Source organism: Antechinus flavipes, chromosome 1, assembly GCF_016432865.1.
Source record: "Antechinus flavipes isolate AdamAnt ecotype Samford, QLD, Australia chromosome 1, AdamAnt_v2, whole genome shotgun sequence".
Lineage (NCBI taxonomy): Eukaryota > Metazoa > Chordata > Mammalia > Dasyuromorphia > Dasyuridae > Antechinus > Antechinus flavipes.
This window is the reverse complement of record NC_067398.1, coordinates 687,627,366-687,645,630: the sequence shown is the minus strand read 5'-3', so window position 1 is coordinate 687,645,630 and position 18,265 is coordinate 687,627,366. Positions and strand designations below refer to the sequence as shown.

At 35.5% G+C, this 18,265-nt stretch overlaps 1 protein-coding gene across 1 annotated transcript in view; it reads right to left on the bottom strand.

Annotated features, from left to right (window-relative positions):
* SLC15A4 (solute carrier family 15 member 4) overlaps positions 1-18,265 on the bottom strand; it is a 43,951-nt gene that overhangs the window by 15,920 nt on the left and 9,766 nt on the right. Inside the window, exons 2-5 of the mRNA XM_051972615.1 lie at positions 9,667-9,962; positions 4,277-4,445; positions 3,596-3,673; positions 2,663-2,831 (exon numbers count right to left, since the gene is read on the bottom strand). Of these exons, the coding sequence (XP_051828575.1) occupies positions 2,663-2,831; positions 3,596-3,673; positions 4,277-4,445; positions 9,667-9,962 (712 nt within the window). The remainder of the gene's footprint in view (positions 1-2,662; positions 2,832-3,595; positions 3,674-4,276; positions 4,446-9,666; positions 9,963-18,265) is intronic.

The window sequence follows — 18,265 nt, the reverse complement described above, 5'->3', positions numbered from 1 at the left end:
TTAAAACAATACTGAGGTACAACATCACACCTATCAGATAGGTTTAATGGAACAGAAAAGGAGAATGATAAATACTGGAGAAAATATGGGAAAATTGAGACACATGCAGCATTGGTGAAGTTATAAATTGATTCAACCATTCTGTAAAAGCAATTTGGAACTGTGCCCAAATATTTATAGCAGCTCTTTTCTGGTAGCAAAGAATTAGAAATAGAGGGGATGTCCATCAGTTGGAAAATGGCTGAGCAATTTGTATATATGATTGTGATGGAATACTACTGTGGTATAAGAAACAAGCTAAGTGCTCTCAGAAAAACCTGGGGAAACTTACAGGAATTGATGCAAATGAATGAATGAAATGAAGAGAATCCAAAGAACACTGTACACAATATTGTAACAGCAATACTGCAAAACACAGGTGGAGAATATCTGGCCTATGGGCCATATAAGGCCCGCAAAATCATTTGGTAAGGCAACCACAGGTGATGATGAGCTGAAAGCTAGGTACAACAAGCTCCCACTGCTTGAGTTCTACAAGTTGATAATTTTGTATGGCCCTTGAATGATGTTATAAATATCCAAATGTTACAAGATTCCCCACCCTTGCTGTAAAACTATCAATTGTAAATAACTTAGCTATTCTAAGCAATATATTAATCCCAATATAACTCTGAAGATTTTATCAGTGAAAATTCTATCCATTCTCAAAGAAAGAAATGATGCAATCTGAATACATATTGAAGAATACTTTTTAACTTTATTTTTCTTGAGTTTTTATTTTGATCTGTGTTTTCTTTTACAACATGACTAATATGGAAATATTTTGCAAGACTACACATGTATAACATTTCAAATTGCTTGCCTTTTCAATGATGAGGATAAGGAGGCAGGAAGAGAATTTGGAACTTATTCAAAAAAGGAATGATGAAAATTGTTTTTACATGTAATTGAGAGAAAATAAAATACTAAATTTAAAAAGTGAAATTTTAAAAAAGAAACAGAAGGATAGCAATTGTTACTCAAGATACATGAAAGCTAATTAAAATCATAAGGTTATTTGTCAGGGTCAGGAGTAATTAATTATATTTGCTGTCAACAAAGAGAATGTTTTCTTTAGTACTCCATCACAGATCTTTTTAAGTGTCACTGTGAAGAAAAGAAAATCAGAATTCATCAGAAGATATGGACTCGGATTTATCTGACTTCAGAGTAAGACCTACTTCTCCTAGATTTATTTTTTTTTAAGTCAGCAAACTAGACCATCTTTTGTCTCATTTCTTATCTAGCGTGAAATTACTAAATGGGTGTTGCCTCAGACAAACTGAGACCAGAGAAAGTCCTTAACTTAAGAAATAAAAAGTCGGGGCAGCTAGGTGGAGCAGTGGATAGAGCACCAGCCTTGAAGTCAGGAGGATCTGAGTTCAAATCTGGTCTCAGACACTTAAAACTTCCTGGCTGTGACCCTGGGCAAGTCACTTAACCCTAATTGCCTCAGCAAAAAAAAAAAAAAAAAAAAAAAAAAAAAAAAGAAAAAGAAAGAAAAAGTCTTCCACTGCATCTGGAGCCATCTCCAGTCATCCCTTACCTATGTCTTGCCACTGCACTCCAAAGATTCAAGAGGAAAATGAGTGAAGCTAATGACTGCAGAGCCCTCTCCCTCACTTAAATCCAATTCACTTGCAAATCACATCACACTTCTGATGACACTGGTTCTCTTCAAGAACAAGGATAAACAACAACTCCAGTAAAATGACTTCAAAGAGAATAATGAAGAAACCCCTGAAGCACCAAATATAGCTCCCAATCATCTGCATCAATTACATTTTTTCTTCCTGAACTTTTTTAGGATTTATTAATACAGACTTTCACTACATACCTCTGTACCAATTATCCACATTAGCCACAGTCTTTGCTCAGAAGACTCTGGGTGAAATCCCACTTCTCTCATGCTTTGTGATCATAGGCAAAGTCCCTCAACCTCTCTGAACCTCAGTTTCCTATTTATAAAATGGGGCTAATCATACTTGACCTACTTTGTGTGACTATTAAAACTCAAATAAAGTAATGTGCAAAGCACTTTGCAAACCTTAAAGATCTATATAAGTGTTATTTATTATTGTTGTCAAAAAATCATGCCTATCCCCCAGAGGAATAGAGAACAAAAAACATGCAGATGGTGCAGTGAATAGAGTATTGGGTCTGGAGTCAGGGGGATTTTAATTCAAATCTATCCTTAGAACCAAACTAGCTGTGTGACCCTGAGTAAGTTAATCTCTATTTGTCTGTTTTCCCTATAATATGGGGATAATAATAGTACCTACCTCCAAAGCTGTTGTGCAGATCAAATGAGATAATAATAGTAAAGCACTTAGAATAGTGCCTATTTTTTTTTCGTTTCTTACTTCTTTATGCATTATTTAACCAAGCAAGCAAAAAACAAGCACACACACACACAAAAGCAGTTTCCTAATATATCCTATTGCACCTTTCCTAAAAGTTAAATTACAATATTCTACAGTTGAGTTTTAGGAATATGCTGGGGGTACAAACCTGTCAAGCCACTCACCTGCCACCATTACTGACATGTCTGGATATTCGTAGTAAGAAGTTCCTGTGGGCTGAAATTTGAGTCACTTTCTATGTCTCACTGACACATTCTTACCTGCAGCTAAGGCTGAGCACATGACAAAGAACATGCCAACGGCAATCCTTCTTAAAGATGATGGCAGCAAACCATTTCTCTTCAAAATAGGATCTACTAGTTTATCCTTTACAGGTATAAGGAGCAGGATCAGCAATGCATCGAACATGGTCAGCCAGGCTGCTGGAAACTGGACAATTAAAATGGAAACAGTAGGTAATTTGGCCATGACAAAGAAATCTAAATTATCAAAGTCTAAATTACATGGGTATCTTTTTTAAAAAGTAAGGAAGAAACCTTGCGTATAGTACATTTCATTGTTTAGTACCCTTACTATCACCATTTATGCATAATTGTATAGTTGAGAAACAAGTACCTCATAGTTGGAAAAAAAATTAGAAATAAGGCAAATCAATATTCTTTTCTTCTTACTCTCCAGTGAGGGAGGTGTCACCATGCCAAATATTCACTACCACTTAGATAAATGAAATTGCTTTCCCTCTATGTAACATTATTTTCTATTCATTTTTGCAAAATGGCAGTTTTTCTTCAAGCTGAAGCACCCAGGTGATAGATATGTTTAACACCTCAAATTCAACTTACCACTACTCCACACCAAACTAAACAACTCCAAGTATTGTATCGCTAACCCTACTCCAATGCTCCAGTATAATGCAGGGATGTTTAAGGAACACAGCATGTCTAAATTAGTTTTCCATTACAAATTTGCCACCCACAATCACACAACCACCCATTACCAGAGTTAACACTATCTTTCATAGGAACAGAGCAAAAATCCACAACCTGAGCAAACATTTCCATTTCAACTGGAACACTTTTTCTACTATTTATCCCACAATTACTTTTATGGGGAATTGGTATAGAAGGAAAGGAGGAATTTTTTCCACATAATAAGCCTATTTTCATAACTGAAACAATTATGGCTTTATTTACCGTATGTGGAGTGGTTGTGATACTTGAAATTTCTGGAATTCTCAAATGAAGACTCTGCAAAACATATGTTGTCTGCATCTAGATATAATAGAGAAATGTGACATTAAGAATGATAGTTTTTTAAAGATACAAATACGACTCCTCTACAAATATATATATAGCCACATAGATACCCTACAAAGAGCAGGGTCAGTCTGAGCAAATAGATTCAACATTGATGCATGAAAAAGAAAATAGGGAATGAAAGAAAGAAGAAATAAGTGAATCAGGCATATTAAGCAAATATAAAGAAAAAAATTGTTTTGAAAAAGTATTAAGTAGTTCCCATTCCCAGATGAAAGAGACAGGCCAAGAAAAGATACAGGGCCACACTGGTATGTAAGCAGAAGAGGTAAATTTTAGGGTTTTTACAATTGGCTAGAAAGCTCTTTAATACTTCTTGCATAAGCCAACAAGATAACTCCTGGCCTACATTATATCTGTCCCCTGGCATTACAGATTAAGTCTGCGTATTCCATACAAAGCCATTCCAACAAGTTGATTTGTACTTTTTGCTTCCTTTTGTTAATTACTGTCTATTGACCTATGCTGTATCCAAAACAATATTTTACAGACAAGGGAAAGGACTTCACAGGCCTTCACAGGGAAATGAAGCAAATTATTCTACTTATTTCCACTCACTTGAAAATATACTGTCCAGTAAGGTATCAAAGCCAAGAAAACCGGGATAATCTTGACTAGGGCTTTTACATCTTCCACTTTATCTTCTGTAAATGGCCCTCCACGGGACATTTTACATGAATCAAATAGACTTTGTTTATGAGACTGCTGAAATACTCCAATGGTTTCTCTTTGGGAAATAAAATACAGGAATTAGTTTAATATTAATTTGTAGCCAAATTAATGTAGAAAAAGTTTGGAGAATGGAATATTCTTGATTGTATTTTAGTATACATATTTATGGATTCCACATTCATATTTACTACACTGTGCCCACTAAGAGTTAACAACCCCACATTTTCTTTCCTATATTCCCTTTTTTCCTTTTCTGTGGCTACGTATAGAAATATTATACCACTTTTCAAAGAAATGGTCCCAGTAGCAAAAGTGCATTATGTTATAATAGTCCAAGACTGCTTCAACAGTTATATATGTTAGGGAAGACAGTCTCTCTTTTTTTACCTAAAAATGTTCATTTTTTAGGCTTAGCTGACAATATTTCTGAGTTAATGTTTAGAAGAGACACCCCTAAGTCAGACTCCTGGAGTTAGGAAGGACAAACAGTCAGGAAGATCTTGAAACAATTATTAGTTTTGTAATCCTGGGCAAGTGACTTTGCCTCTAACTGTTCCATTTTTTTCATCTGTAAAATGGGAATAATAATAGCACTTCCAGAGTTGTTGGGAAGATAAAAATGAGGTAATGTTCATAAAGTACTTGGCAAATAGTAAAAACACTTTACTAATTCTAGCTATTATTACATTAGGATTTTCTTTTTTTTTTCTCTCTCTCTCTCCTCATTTAGTGAGGAGCTCTCACAGCTTAAATTATAATCTCTATACAGATGATTTTTAAATCTAGCTATCCAACTCAAATCCTTCTCTCATATTTTCCCTCATCCCACTCCAATCTATACATTTTTTTGCCCCACTTTCTACCAAGCACACCATCAGCCTTTCTATAACATGGTTCACGATCTAAGAGTCACCCTCAAACTCCTTCCTCCCATATAGCCAATTATGTTACTTCTACCTCAGCAGCATCTCTTGAATCTGTCTTCCTCTCTTTATATATGGTCACCATTCTAACGCGTGCATCACTGCTTCCCTAAATGAAATAAAGCCTCCTCCTAAATGGTCTTCCATTTCAAGTCTTTATCCACTGCAATCCAGCATCAACACAGGTGATAAAGGGATGTTCTTAAACCACAGGTTTCAATAAATTAACAAACTCCCTTGGCTCATTATTATCTCTAAGATAAAGTTCAAACTCTTCTGCTTCCCTTCACATCTCGCCCCAATCTACTTTTCCTGCCTTATTACACATTACTCTCTCCCACACACATAATAGTTCAAGGAAACTGACCTTTCTGTTACTCCACAAATACAATATTCTACCTCCTACTTCCACACCTTTACACCAAGCATTACTCCTCTCTTAAGTGTACTAATTTTACCCTTGCTTCCTAGAACCACATGATTCCGTCAAAACTCAGCTCAAGTAGGATGTTCTTTATTTGTTTGAAAACAGGTCTCCCTATCCCACCTAGTATGGCAGTATGGACAAAGCACTCACTTGACCAAGATCAGCACAAAAGCTTTCACCTGGGTCAGCTCCCCCTTTCTCAAGCTTCAGCTTGCAGGGGCCTCCCATAATAGTGCTGTATTTAGCTGTGGATCTCCAATCATCTTCTACATGAAGTCTTTCCAGATCATCCTTCATGTCTTCTCTCAAAGAAATTACTAAATACACATATATATGTATATATGCATATATGTTTGTATGTACTTGAATATAAGTTTCTTGAAAACAGAAAATATTTCCTTTCTATCTTTATCTTGTTGACTGTTTTTCCCCCCTCTCCTCAATGTCTGCTGACTACAGGTAGTGAATAATAAATATCCAAAACAGGAAATGACTATACTAAAGGTGATCTATATTAACATAACTAAATGCAGTAGTTAGCATCATTACAAATGATCAATCAGAGAAACATATCTAACTTTGGAAAGGTATCATATCTGAAATAATGCTAATATAAAAACAGTAGCCTAAAAGGAACTACACTTCATTTTTTAAATCAAAAGTATGGGAGGGATATGTGGTAGGAGGGATAGAGAGTGAGGAAGGAAGGGACAAGAAGATACATAAAGAGAACCAAAGGAGAGCAAAAAGTTGTTGTTGTTTTCTTTCTCTCATAGTATAGTGAATGGGTTTACATTATTTCTTTGGTTTTATTAATTTTTTTAAAAAAGAATTCTGCCTGAAAAGCTACTCCCTCTCTAGACTTTTCTAATTGCTCTAATACATGGACAGGAAGAGATTCTTTCCCTTGGCCAAGGAAAAGGACAGGTTTGTATGCAGTTAAATCTCTTATTCCCTTGAACTATAATAAATGGGGGAAAAAATTATCACAATACACCACAACCTTTAAAAACACTTTTTTACTTTTAATCCTTTTTTTTTCTTTGCTCTGTTTAGCACTTAGTGAACAACTGCTAAACTAAACTGGATCTAATATTCTGACTCCTTGACCCAATGCATACATAAAGTGTCCTACCTTAGTGCTTGTAATAGGGGACTTTTAACATTAGTTATTCACCATTCACAGCTTTGAAGAACACATTGAAACAAGACCATAGTCTACTTTGCTACTAAAATACTCAATACAATACAAATATATTTGGTAAACATTATACTATATATGGGTAATCAAAATTATATTCTAACATATGAATATCATATTCATTGGAAATACCATATGCTCTAGAAATAATCTTACAGTAATTCTTTGGGTGTATGTGTGTGCATACACATACATAGATGTGTCTATATACACAGACACATTTGTATACACACACAAACACACACATAAATATTCTAATTAATGACTTAGCCAGAACTTTACTTTTGGCTATGAATGCAGTATTAAATAAACAGTAAATCTTCAGTTATAGGATTGGCTCCACACATCAAAAACTGATAGAAAGAATAGGCTTAAACTGTCTGTCCCTCTGGTCCAAGTAAATTTATTTAACCATAAAATAAATCCCAACAATGGAGAGAAATTAATAAACACATGTAATGGGGTTGCTGTCACTTGATATTCAAGTATAAATATTTTCCTAATTCCTTTCCTCCACTTGTGGTAAGGAAGAACCATAAAAAATTAAGATACTATCCCCTATCACATATACTATGTAAATGGATAATTTTGACACTGACATTGTGTGTACAAATGTGCAATTCTTCAATGAAAGGCTACAATTATTATGATGTACTCTGCTACTAAATGTTTACATCAAAAACAATAAGGAAAGGTCATATGCTGCTTTCTGTATAACACAATTGGAACATCCAAGTCACTACACAGCTTCCCTCAGCAACTTCTGTCAATCTTATCACTGTGGTAATGCAGAGGCAGAAATCATGCTGTGTAAACCATCACATTTTTAAACGTTTCCTTTCCCATCTTCCAACACTAAATGTTATTCTATCTATGGGATAACATTCAGCCTCATGATAAAGAATTCTGTAATTATTAGATATGCAGTATTTTTTCTAGCAATGAGTCACCATTTACTGAAAGTTAGATATTATATCAGCTATTTTACTGGTCTAAAGAAGATAAAGCCACCTCCCAGCTAGGAAGTTTACCCTTCCTTTACCCATATCTTTCCAATTGAGGAGGGAGAGAGGGAGGGATTTGATAAGCACCTACTAGGTGTCAAGTACTAGGAAAAATGCTTTGCAAATTATAGCTCATCTGATCCTCACAGAAATGTTGGGAGATCAGTGCTAGGATTAACCCTACTGTACAGTTGAGCAAAAAGAAGTTAAGTGACTTGCCCAAGGTCACAGAGCTAGTTTATCTAATGTCACACAGACTGCAGGTTTAGGACTTGATCCAATGTGACACCAAGCTCAAACTATTTATCATTTACAGTAAGTAATGAAATCCAATTCAGGTTCAAATACAGCTGAGTAGCTATACTAAAAACATGAAAAAGAAGCCCAAGTTATTTCACAAATGATTCAAAATATTTCTAATGTTATTCATATAAATTCTAAATAAGCCAGATAACAAATAACTCTTCTGAATGTCTAAACCTAAGAAGCATCTCACTGTCACTAGAGTCATCTGGGCCCATTTCTATTTCTGTCAAAAAGAGAGACTGGCCCTGGCGATTGCTCTAGTCCTTTTCAGTACTAAACACCATGAGTATCCCATTCTTTGCGCTAAGGAGACATTACTGTGTCTTTCCAGGGTCTGTCTTCTTTCTGGTCCTACTTGTTTCTGAAATCTAATAAGAGGATGAACATACAATGCTTTTCTTTCTATCTTCCTCCATCTTCCAAAAATGAAACCACTAATTTTCTTCCATTTCCTTGTTGGGAAATGTATGGGAATGTAGGAATGCCTGCTTAAATCAAAAGAGCTATCTAGTCTGTCCAAACTGCTTCTAATCAAACTTATATGTGTGTGTATATGTATTTACATACACATATATGTATATATACATATACTATATGCTAATTCTTATAAACTAAGGTATTTTGTTATTTTAATTGCCTTTCTGCTTTTCTCTTAGGTTCTTGGCTTTAAATAATATGCATTTCAAACTACATAATTCTACTTGAATTTACAATACTCCTTTATTCTATACTGAGCTGTATATTTATACCTTCAATTACTAAATAACTGATCTGGATATTTTTTTTTAAACAAAACCCATTCTACTTTCCACAAGTTGCTCATCTGTGCACAGAAAATAATGCACAACACATGCTTACATTTTGTCAAGCTACTTGATGGCTCTTTGTAGGTTTTCTTTCTTTCTTTGTAGAACTGATGTGAGTAAAAGAATATTTGATCTATAAATTCTAAATCTTATACCTAACAGACAGGAAATTTCCACTCAAATTTCAAACCATATTAATTCTAGTATTCTACCTGTTCATTCTAATTACATCAATAGTTTGGGACCAGATCACTTAGGGGATTATCACAGACATTTATAGAAACCTCAACAGGCGTAGATGTTTCTTTGTCCCAAATTGGAGCTAGGATAAAACAATCAAAGAAGAATAGAGCTTAGAACTAGGAAAAAAGGAAGGTATTTACTAAAGTAAGGTGATATAATCAGTATTCTGAAAAAGTAAATGTTAATTCAGTATACTTCATTTTCTTTCAAATTTATTGTTAAAAGTACCCAAATCCAAAAATCAAGCTAAGAGAAAAAACATTCTACATAAATGATTTATAGCAAAATATCAGCCCGTGCACTTCACACCAACATTGAATTTTGGATTGTTAACCATAAAGCCTACACTGAACTGTCACTACATACCTGCTGCTCCTACGTTCCCTGAATTGTTTCTGTGAACAGCAGGAATATGCCAAAATCTTGAACATATCAGTAAAAGCACTGCCATCAGGAGGTTTGGTGATAAAAAAACTCTGACCACAGAGGAATACCACGAATGCAACTCCAATGCAAACTGTTGGGATGATGTATCCAGTCACAAAGTTTATGTTCTGTTGAATATATGCAATGCCTCCCAATGAAAGAATTGCTCCCAAATTAATGCTCCAATAAAACCAATTAAAAAATCTTCTGGTGGCTTCTGGACCTCGATCTTTAACCTAAAACAAAGACAGAGGGGGAAAAAGGATATTAGCAATATACAATGTTATCATCATGCTTTCTAAAAGATAAAAAAGCTCCTACAATGACTTTTTGTGTCAAAGACTTTGAATTACATATGAGAAATATAAAATAATCACATAATTATTCACAGATATTATTATGTCTTCTGGAATGAGGAAACCTGGACTCAAATCTTATCTCTAAAGCTTACTGCCTTATGTGATCATAGGCAAGTCCAAGTCCCATTCCCATTCTAGTGCCCTCATTTTCTCATCCTCATGAAGGGAAGAAGCTGGACAAAATGGTCCATTTTCTATTCAAAATCTGTGATCCCAGGAGCCCATAAATTTCCTCTACATTTAACTTAGTAGATCTAACAGAGCTCAATACTATACCAAAAATTACTGCTGTGGGATGTAGCCTCACATGTAAACTGAGGCTCCAATTGATATGACCCTTGAACAAATCACTTTACATTCAATTTCCTTCTCTATGAAAATATAATAGCAAAGGAAGAGGAGGAGAAGGAAGAGGAGAAGTAACAATAATAATAACAAAAACTCCCTCAAAGCCTAAACCAATATCCTTGCCAGAACATGGGGATAATGGCAAAGAGAGACTTAATAGTCATGAGGAGATGTTGCATAGATATGAAAAGTGAATGATCTCTAAGTCCACTATGGTAGGTATAAAGACCTGACAAATTCTAAAAAGCTGGCAAACAGGGTTTGGTGGTACTCAATTAACTTAGTGCCCTGGTCAGCATGATACTCCTAAGAATCAAAAAACAGTTCAAGTAACACAGCACAGGATGATCACTTCAACATTAAGGCCAGATACACAAATTAAACAAATCAAATAATATATAATAATTATATAACATATACCAATGAGCAAATAAATTAAATTAAATTAAATTAACAAATTAAAATACACTAATACCTATTGGCTGGAATTACTTAGGCACATGCAATAGTGATTACTAAAGCAGGTAAACTACAAATGGAGCTAAAATATACGAATGTTATGAATACTTAAATTATATGTCAAGATTACATAGTAGCCAAGGGGGCAAATCTAAGTTGGAATTTCAAAATGCCATTTTGAAATTTTATAGCATGAAAAGTCACACAGCAATGGAGAAAGGAACAAAGATGATTAGAAGAAAAAGTTTCTTGTCAACCTCTAAGGTCCCTTCAGGATCTAGGACCAATCTCAGAAAAGCAGTTATCTAAACTGGACAAGAGAGATTAGAGAGAAATAAGGAAAAGTATAAACTATTTGACCTGATAGGAAAAGGTCACATCTTTCAGCATAAGCATTTTATAGGTAGTTTCAATTTCCCATAATCATAAGAAACCCCAAAGACAGAAGATTCACAATCAACTCTCAGCTAAGTAAGAAAAGACATTTGATGCTTTTTAACAACTTTCCCTTCATACAGGGGCCTGACAATGTCATTGTGCATCAAAAGACAAAAGAACAAAGTCTGGGTTCATCAATGCAGAATTTGGGGTTTTTTGTTTTGTTTTTATGCCATTCACAATTAAAAGAGCTGGTCACATTCAGATCCCAATTCTCCACCAAGAGACAAAATATGAATTAAGGAATTTGAACACTTGCATCCAAAGATCAGATCATTCTGAATAAAATACAAGCTCTATCTAAAAGCAAGGATAATTTTATTTTTGTCTTTAAATCCCCAGGTCTTAACAGAATGCCAGTCACACAGTATCCCTTCTATAATAAATGCTTTCTCATTAATAGTATATAATTCCCATTATAACATGCAAATTCCTATTTTAAAGAGTTTTGTTTTATTTTTCTTGTGGAATCATGTCATTTTTTTTAACACTAAATAAATCTTAGGAATTAAACACTTATATGGATTGGAAGATCCCTTCCAACTCTAAAATTCTGTTATTTTGTGACACAAAACAAAATGCTTTGTTAACTTTTTTGATGATATCCATACCCCATCTAAGTTTTCTCTTTCTTAGAAGGGAGAGGAGAGGTTTTTTTGTCTATTCTGGACTTTTTTCGAACATACTAATTTTGGCCTTATCTCAAAGGATAATTTTTAAAGTGTGCTGTCTTATCTCAATCAAAGGATATTTCTTTGGAAAATTATTTAACCAGACTCTCTTTAGTATACTAAAACCATTCGTCCAAAAAACTGCAAGTCTCATTTCTAAGATGCCTAAGATTCCACATTATCCAGTCCCAGAGATAACATTTATCTTTCTTTTTTTTTTTTAATACTTCTTTTTCTTTTTTTTTTCTTTCTTTTAATTGTTTTTTTTTTCTTTCTGGTTATATATGTACACTAACTTTTTTAAAATACATATTCCTTTCTGAATCATGTTAGAAAAGAAAAATCAGAACAAAAGGAAAACAATGAGATAATAAAAAAAAAAAAAGAAAAGAAAAAAGAAGTGAACAAAACATGTATTGGTTTACAACCAATCTCCATAGTTCTTTTTCTGGATGCAGATAGCATTTTCTATCCAAAGTTTATTGGGATTGCCTTGGATCACTAAAGCACTGAGAAGAACCAAGTCTTCATAGATGCTGATCAACGCAATCCTTACTGTTATAATGTAAATGTATTATTGGTTCTGCTTATTTTGCTCATCAGTTCATGTAAATCTTTCCAGGCTTTTCTATAATCAATTTGTTCATCATTTTTTATAAAACAATAATATCCCATTACCTTCATATACTTATATAGCCAGTCTCCGACAGCCATCTATTCATTTCCCAATTTTCTGTTACCACAAAAAGAGCTGCAACAAATATTTTTGCACATGTGAGTCCTTTTCCCTCTTTTATGATTTCCTTGGGATACAGATCCAACAATGGCAGTGCTAGAGCAAAGGATATGTACATTTTGATAGCCCTTTCAGCATAACTCCAAATTGTTCTCCAGAATGGTTGGATCATTTCACAACTTAATTAACAACGCAGTAGTGTCCCAGTTTTCCCACAATCCCTCCAACATTTATCATTATCCTTTCCTGTCATTTCAATCAATCTGAAAGTCATGAGTTGACACCTCAGAGTTGAATAACATTTATCTTTGAATTAGATCCTCAATTCCTAAGGATTTGTTCTTTATGTACCAAATGACCACTATTTCTGTTTCCTCATGATCACATAGGGCTCACTCATATAGAAAAAGAATAAGAGTCAAATCTAATACACTGAGAAATCACTCTTCTCAGACAACTAGTTCAATGTTATTATCACAGTAATCTCAATAACACCCTACTACTGCTATTCTGCTAATGTTCTCCTCTAGACAACCTAAACTTACAACCAGTCTATCCCAAAGGTACTTCTAAGCCTCTCCATTCCTCACTTTCACAAAGACATGTTTATATCCCCATTAAAGTTCAAGAACAAATAAATAAAGTCCACAAATATAAATAACATAAGAAGTCTTTCTCCTTCCCTGCCAGTCAAGACCCTGGAGAAATGGCATTTAGATTTCTAGGATTCCTGAAGGAGATAGGAATGGTTAGATTTCTAGTCACTTACTAATTATTATATTTCCAGGAAAGGTATTTATTCAATACTAAAAGTAAAGAGAAAGTGACAAGGTTCTTTTCATTGGGTTATGGAATTCAGCCAATTTTTCTAGCCTTCTGAACTTCACCAGTCATCATGTCTAAGGGTTCATAAGGAGTGTGAATTAGCCAAAACTGGTTTAGTTCCAGTCCTGAAGGATGACTTCTAAATTTATTTTTAAAAGTAACTAAATAACAAGCATGCAGCTCACAATGCATAGCACAGAGGGCAGTTAGAGACAAGAACACATACACATATCAATTATCCTGACAGATTGTTTCAAATTAGGCCATAAGCCTAAACAAGGAACTGGCTTGATAGACAGCTCTACTCCAAAAACCCTTCTTAAAGAATTTTTGAAAGATTTCTCACCTTCTGCTGATATCAGAGGTTTGGAGAAAAGTGGTCCAAGAAGAGGTTACTTTAATACCAGGTGCTGGCATCAAAGCCAAAGCAATCTTTGCTCTGCATGAGGTTGAAGTCTGACAAGAGATACTATGGAAGTTACAAGCAATTACAAGAACAGGCAATTTAGGGCAGCTAGAAGGCACAATGTTTAGAGCACTGGCCCTGAAGTCAGGAGAACCTGAGTTCAAATACGATCCCAGACACTTAACAATTCCTAGATGTGTGACCCTGGGCAAGTCACTTAATTCCAATTGACTTAGGAAAGGAAGAGAAGGAAAGGAAGGAAGAAAGGAAGGAAGGAAAGGAAGGAAAGGGAGGGAAGAGAAGGAAGAGAAGAAAGGGAAGGGAGGGAAGGAAAGTAAGGGAGGGAGGAAAGAGAAGGAAGGCGGGAAGAATGGAAGGAGAGAAGGAGGGAAAGAAAACATGCAGGCAATTTCAGAGTGATACAAAGAGCTTTCCTTTCAGTTAAATTAGCCGTGATAAAAGCACTTTATATTCAATATAGAGACATAAAATGAGGAAATAAACCAATAGCAACTGATTGGCTTATATATGTACTTAATATGCCACAAAAGGCAAGGGTTTTAATTTTTAGAAATAGTTTTGTTCCTTTCATCGGCTTTTTTTTCTGGTTATATTTCTTCCTCCTTTTTTTCCTCAGTCAGGTAGAGAGTCCCCTTTCCTACTCCTTCCCTTCAGCTAATTCTATTCATTAGTTCAGTCTTTACTTCATTTGTTTGTGTCCCTTTCCAAAAACAACTTTTACTTTCTTCATTTCCTATATTCTTTCTGTTTATTTTAAACTTTCATTCTCTGATTCATGATCCCTATAACCATCTGTTTTTTCTCTTTTCTTTGTATTCTCATATAAAGCTACCAAGATTATCCATTTTAGGTTCAGCTTTCTAGGTACCCTACTAGATAGGGATTCTTCTTTTCCATTCTGGGTTCACAATCAGAATAATGCAAGTGGTGCCCCACCTTAAGACATCTCCCTATCCATCCCTATTCTACCCTCCATTAATCTATATCCTCTTTTGTTGACTTTTTTTCTACATTTATCTGATAATATCCTCCCTGTGTTCACATTCTCCCACTCCTCCAGATGCCAGTTACTCCCCTCCTCAGAGTTGGAAATCCCGTCCTCCCAAGACAAATACACTGCTTAGGCACTAAACACCCACTGTCTTATCCAGTGTAAAGTCCTTATCTCCTTTCACCTATAGTAGCCATTACTCCCATCAAAGTAAGGCCTTTTTCCTTTCCTTTCTAATCTTTCCTCCACCTCTTCAATCACTTTTCCATGTCTTTCTCAGGCCCAGATGTTACATTTCCCTCATTGTTATCTCTTGATTTGACCCCCATACCATCTTTTACTCCTCTCTACCCTTTTGTTCACTACCTTCCCTTTTTCATGAAACCTCTCATGATGTAATGTAATCCCAAAGAAAAATTCATCTATAGGCAAGGTATTGCCAGGTTGTATCCATAGCGTCCTCATCTGGCTCTTCACTATTACATCTATCAAATTTCCAACTTTTCCCCTTTCTCCTAGTGTACACTTGGAAAGAAAGTTCTTACTAGTCTTTCTGCTGTCATTTTGTTGCCAGAGCCGCCTTTATTTTTTCATTCTTCCTGCATTTCTATTGTTTGGAATATTCAAGAAGCAAATAATCTTTCCACTGCCAATTTTCTTTCTAAAATGTTTGAATTCTTTGTTAGTAAATGTCTACCTTTTGGTCCTATGTGGTTAAGCTTCATTTTGCAGAATAGATCACACTGATAGAATGGGCAGACAATTTGTTCCAATAGCCATGAAGGCAGGTGAAGCAGGCACTCTGGCATGCTTAGAGCTTAGTCAGACATCAAAGATGTCAAGGTCATCCACTGCATCTTGAGCTATCACCAGTCATCTTAGTTCTGTCCTGCTACTGGACTTTGATGACTCTGAAAGGGAGAGGCTAACACCTTCATCAGTTCTGCCTCACTTAAATCCAATTATGCACAAATATATATCACACATATCATTTTACCACTGCTACCTTTATCATAATCCTGGGGTGACAAGCAAATGATGAAGCAGCAAATATAGCAAGTATAGTACAGTGTGACTATATACTGAAAAACAGTCGCAATCCTGCATTCAGAAAGCTCAGCCCATAGTCTTTTCACTGGCAGCAGTGGGATTCAGAAGCCCCCAAAGTGTCTGAGCAGCCTTTTAATGATCATACTGCTCACCTCCTAGTATAAGAAAGGGACTAGAAAAGGTGAGAAACTGTCTGCTTATTCAAGCCCGACCTGATTACTGCAGCAGGCAGGATTCCCATCCTGCAGTCAAAACCCAAGATTGAAAAGATGATTCCACTCTCCATCAGTACAAGGAATATGTGCACACATAGTCAACATAAAGTCCAGTATACCTGAAAGACAAGCAGCTCTTGTTGCAAGAAAACTCAGCAAATATCACATACAAATAGCAGTCCTGAGTGAAACATGGCTGGCAAATGAAGTCCAGCTTACTGTGACTGAAGTAAAGGGGAATATCATGAAGCTGGTGTAGGTTTTGCAATCAAAACTAATTTCGTCAACAAACTTGTGATGTCTACCAAAAGGAATGAACAACAGGCTTACAACAATGTAATTGCAATCTGCAAGAAAACACCATGCCACCATCATCAGTACTTATGTTCCCACAATCACAAATCCTAATGAGGTCAATGAAAAATTTCATAAAGACTTGGAAACCGTTATTATCAATAAGCAAAAAGAGATCAAGCTTGTAATTCTGGTGACTTTAACACTAGAACAGGCTCAGACTACTAGACATGGCAGGGAGTCCTTAGGAGGAATGGATTTGGAAAGCGCAATGGTCACTTATTCCTACAGACTTGTGCATCATCAACACTATCTTCCATTTACCTAAATACACACACACACACACACACCTCTCGTCTTCCATTTACCTAAACACACACACACACACACACACACACACACACACACACACACACACACCTCTCATGGATATACTCACACCAATTTAAATGGATTTAATAAATTTTGTGACTTAAAAAGAAGAAAAGACAGGATGTGAGAGTGATAAAGGCAATATGTGGTACAAAGTGCTGGACTGATCATATATTTATCCTCTCCAAGTTAAATATTCACATCCAACAAAAGCAGCAGCTCCAAGGCAAAATGACTACCAGAAAAATTAATATCAGCGGACTAGAATATTTCTCCTAGCAGAAACAATTTGTTTCTAACTTGGAGGAAAAGTTGAGCCAATATACAGATGACAACATGAGAGTAGAAAAGGAAATGAGCAGATTTCAGAGATTTGGTATATAGTACTACATACGCTCATCTGGGTCCAAACACTAGCAAACATCAAGACTAGTCAAACAAAAATTATGGGGAAATTCAGAACCTGCTAAATGAAAGGTGAGAACTCCACAGAGTGTGCCAAGCAGGATAGTTACTCCATCTCTAAGAAGGCAGTATTTAATTCCATCAAAAGTAAAGTACAAGTGAAGTCTGAGAGATTCAGGAATCTTGGCTCGGTAAGAAGGCAGATGAAATTTAATTTAATGCTAATAGTATAATCCAAAACATTCTATGAAACCCTGAAGGCTATTTGTGGGCCAAAAACCTATGGTGTGTTGATGGATCCACATTGATTAATAATAAGGACATGATCCTAGAGAGAAGAATTAAATACTTCTACAATGTTCTTAACAGATCATCATCAATCAATCAACTATTTATCTCAGGCTGAAGTCAATCCTCTAGCTGAAGTTCCAACTGAAGAATACCATTAGACTCCTTGGTGTTGATTCTATTTCGGCTGAAAATAAAGTCAATTGCTCATACAAAAGCTGACTGAAATTTACCAGGTTATATGGCAAAAGAAGATTATGCCCCAGGAGCTCAAGGACACCTCTACTGTTCGTATCTATAAACGTAAAGGGGATACACCGTCCTGCGACAATCACAGATTCTTGCCAGAGCTCTCCTTAATAGTTTAATCCATCACCTGAAAGTTAGAGTCAGTGTGGCTTCAGAGAAGGCTGAGAAATGATCATTATGGCATTTGCCAGACAATCCAGGAGAAATGCTGAGAGCAAAACAGAAGTCTGTACATAACATTTGTATAACTGACCACAGCCTTTGCTTCTGTCAGTTTCAAGGATTTATGGAAAATTATGTAAAAATTTGGTTGTCTGGAAAAGTTCATTGCTATAGTACATCAATTTCATGATGGCAAGCTTTATCAGTTCTGGACAAAAGGCAATGCTCTCGAGCACTCCCAATCACCAAT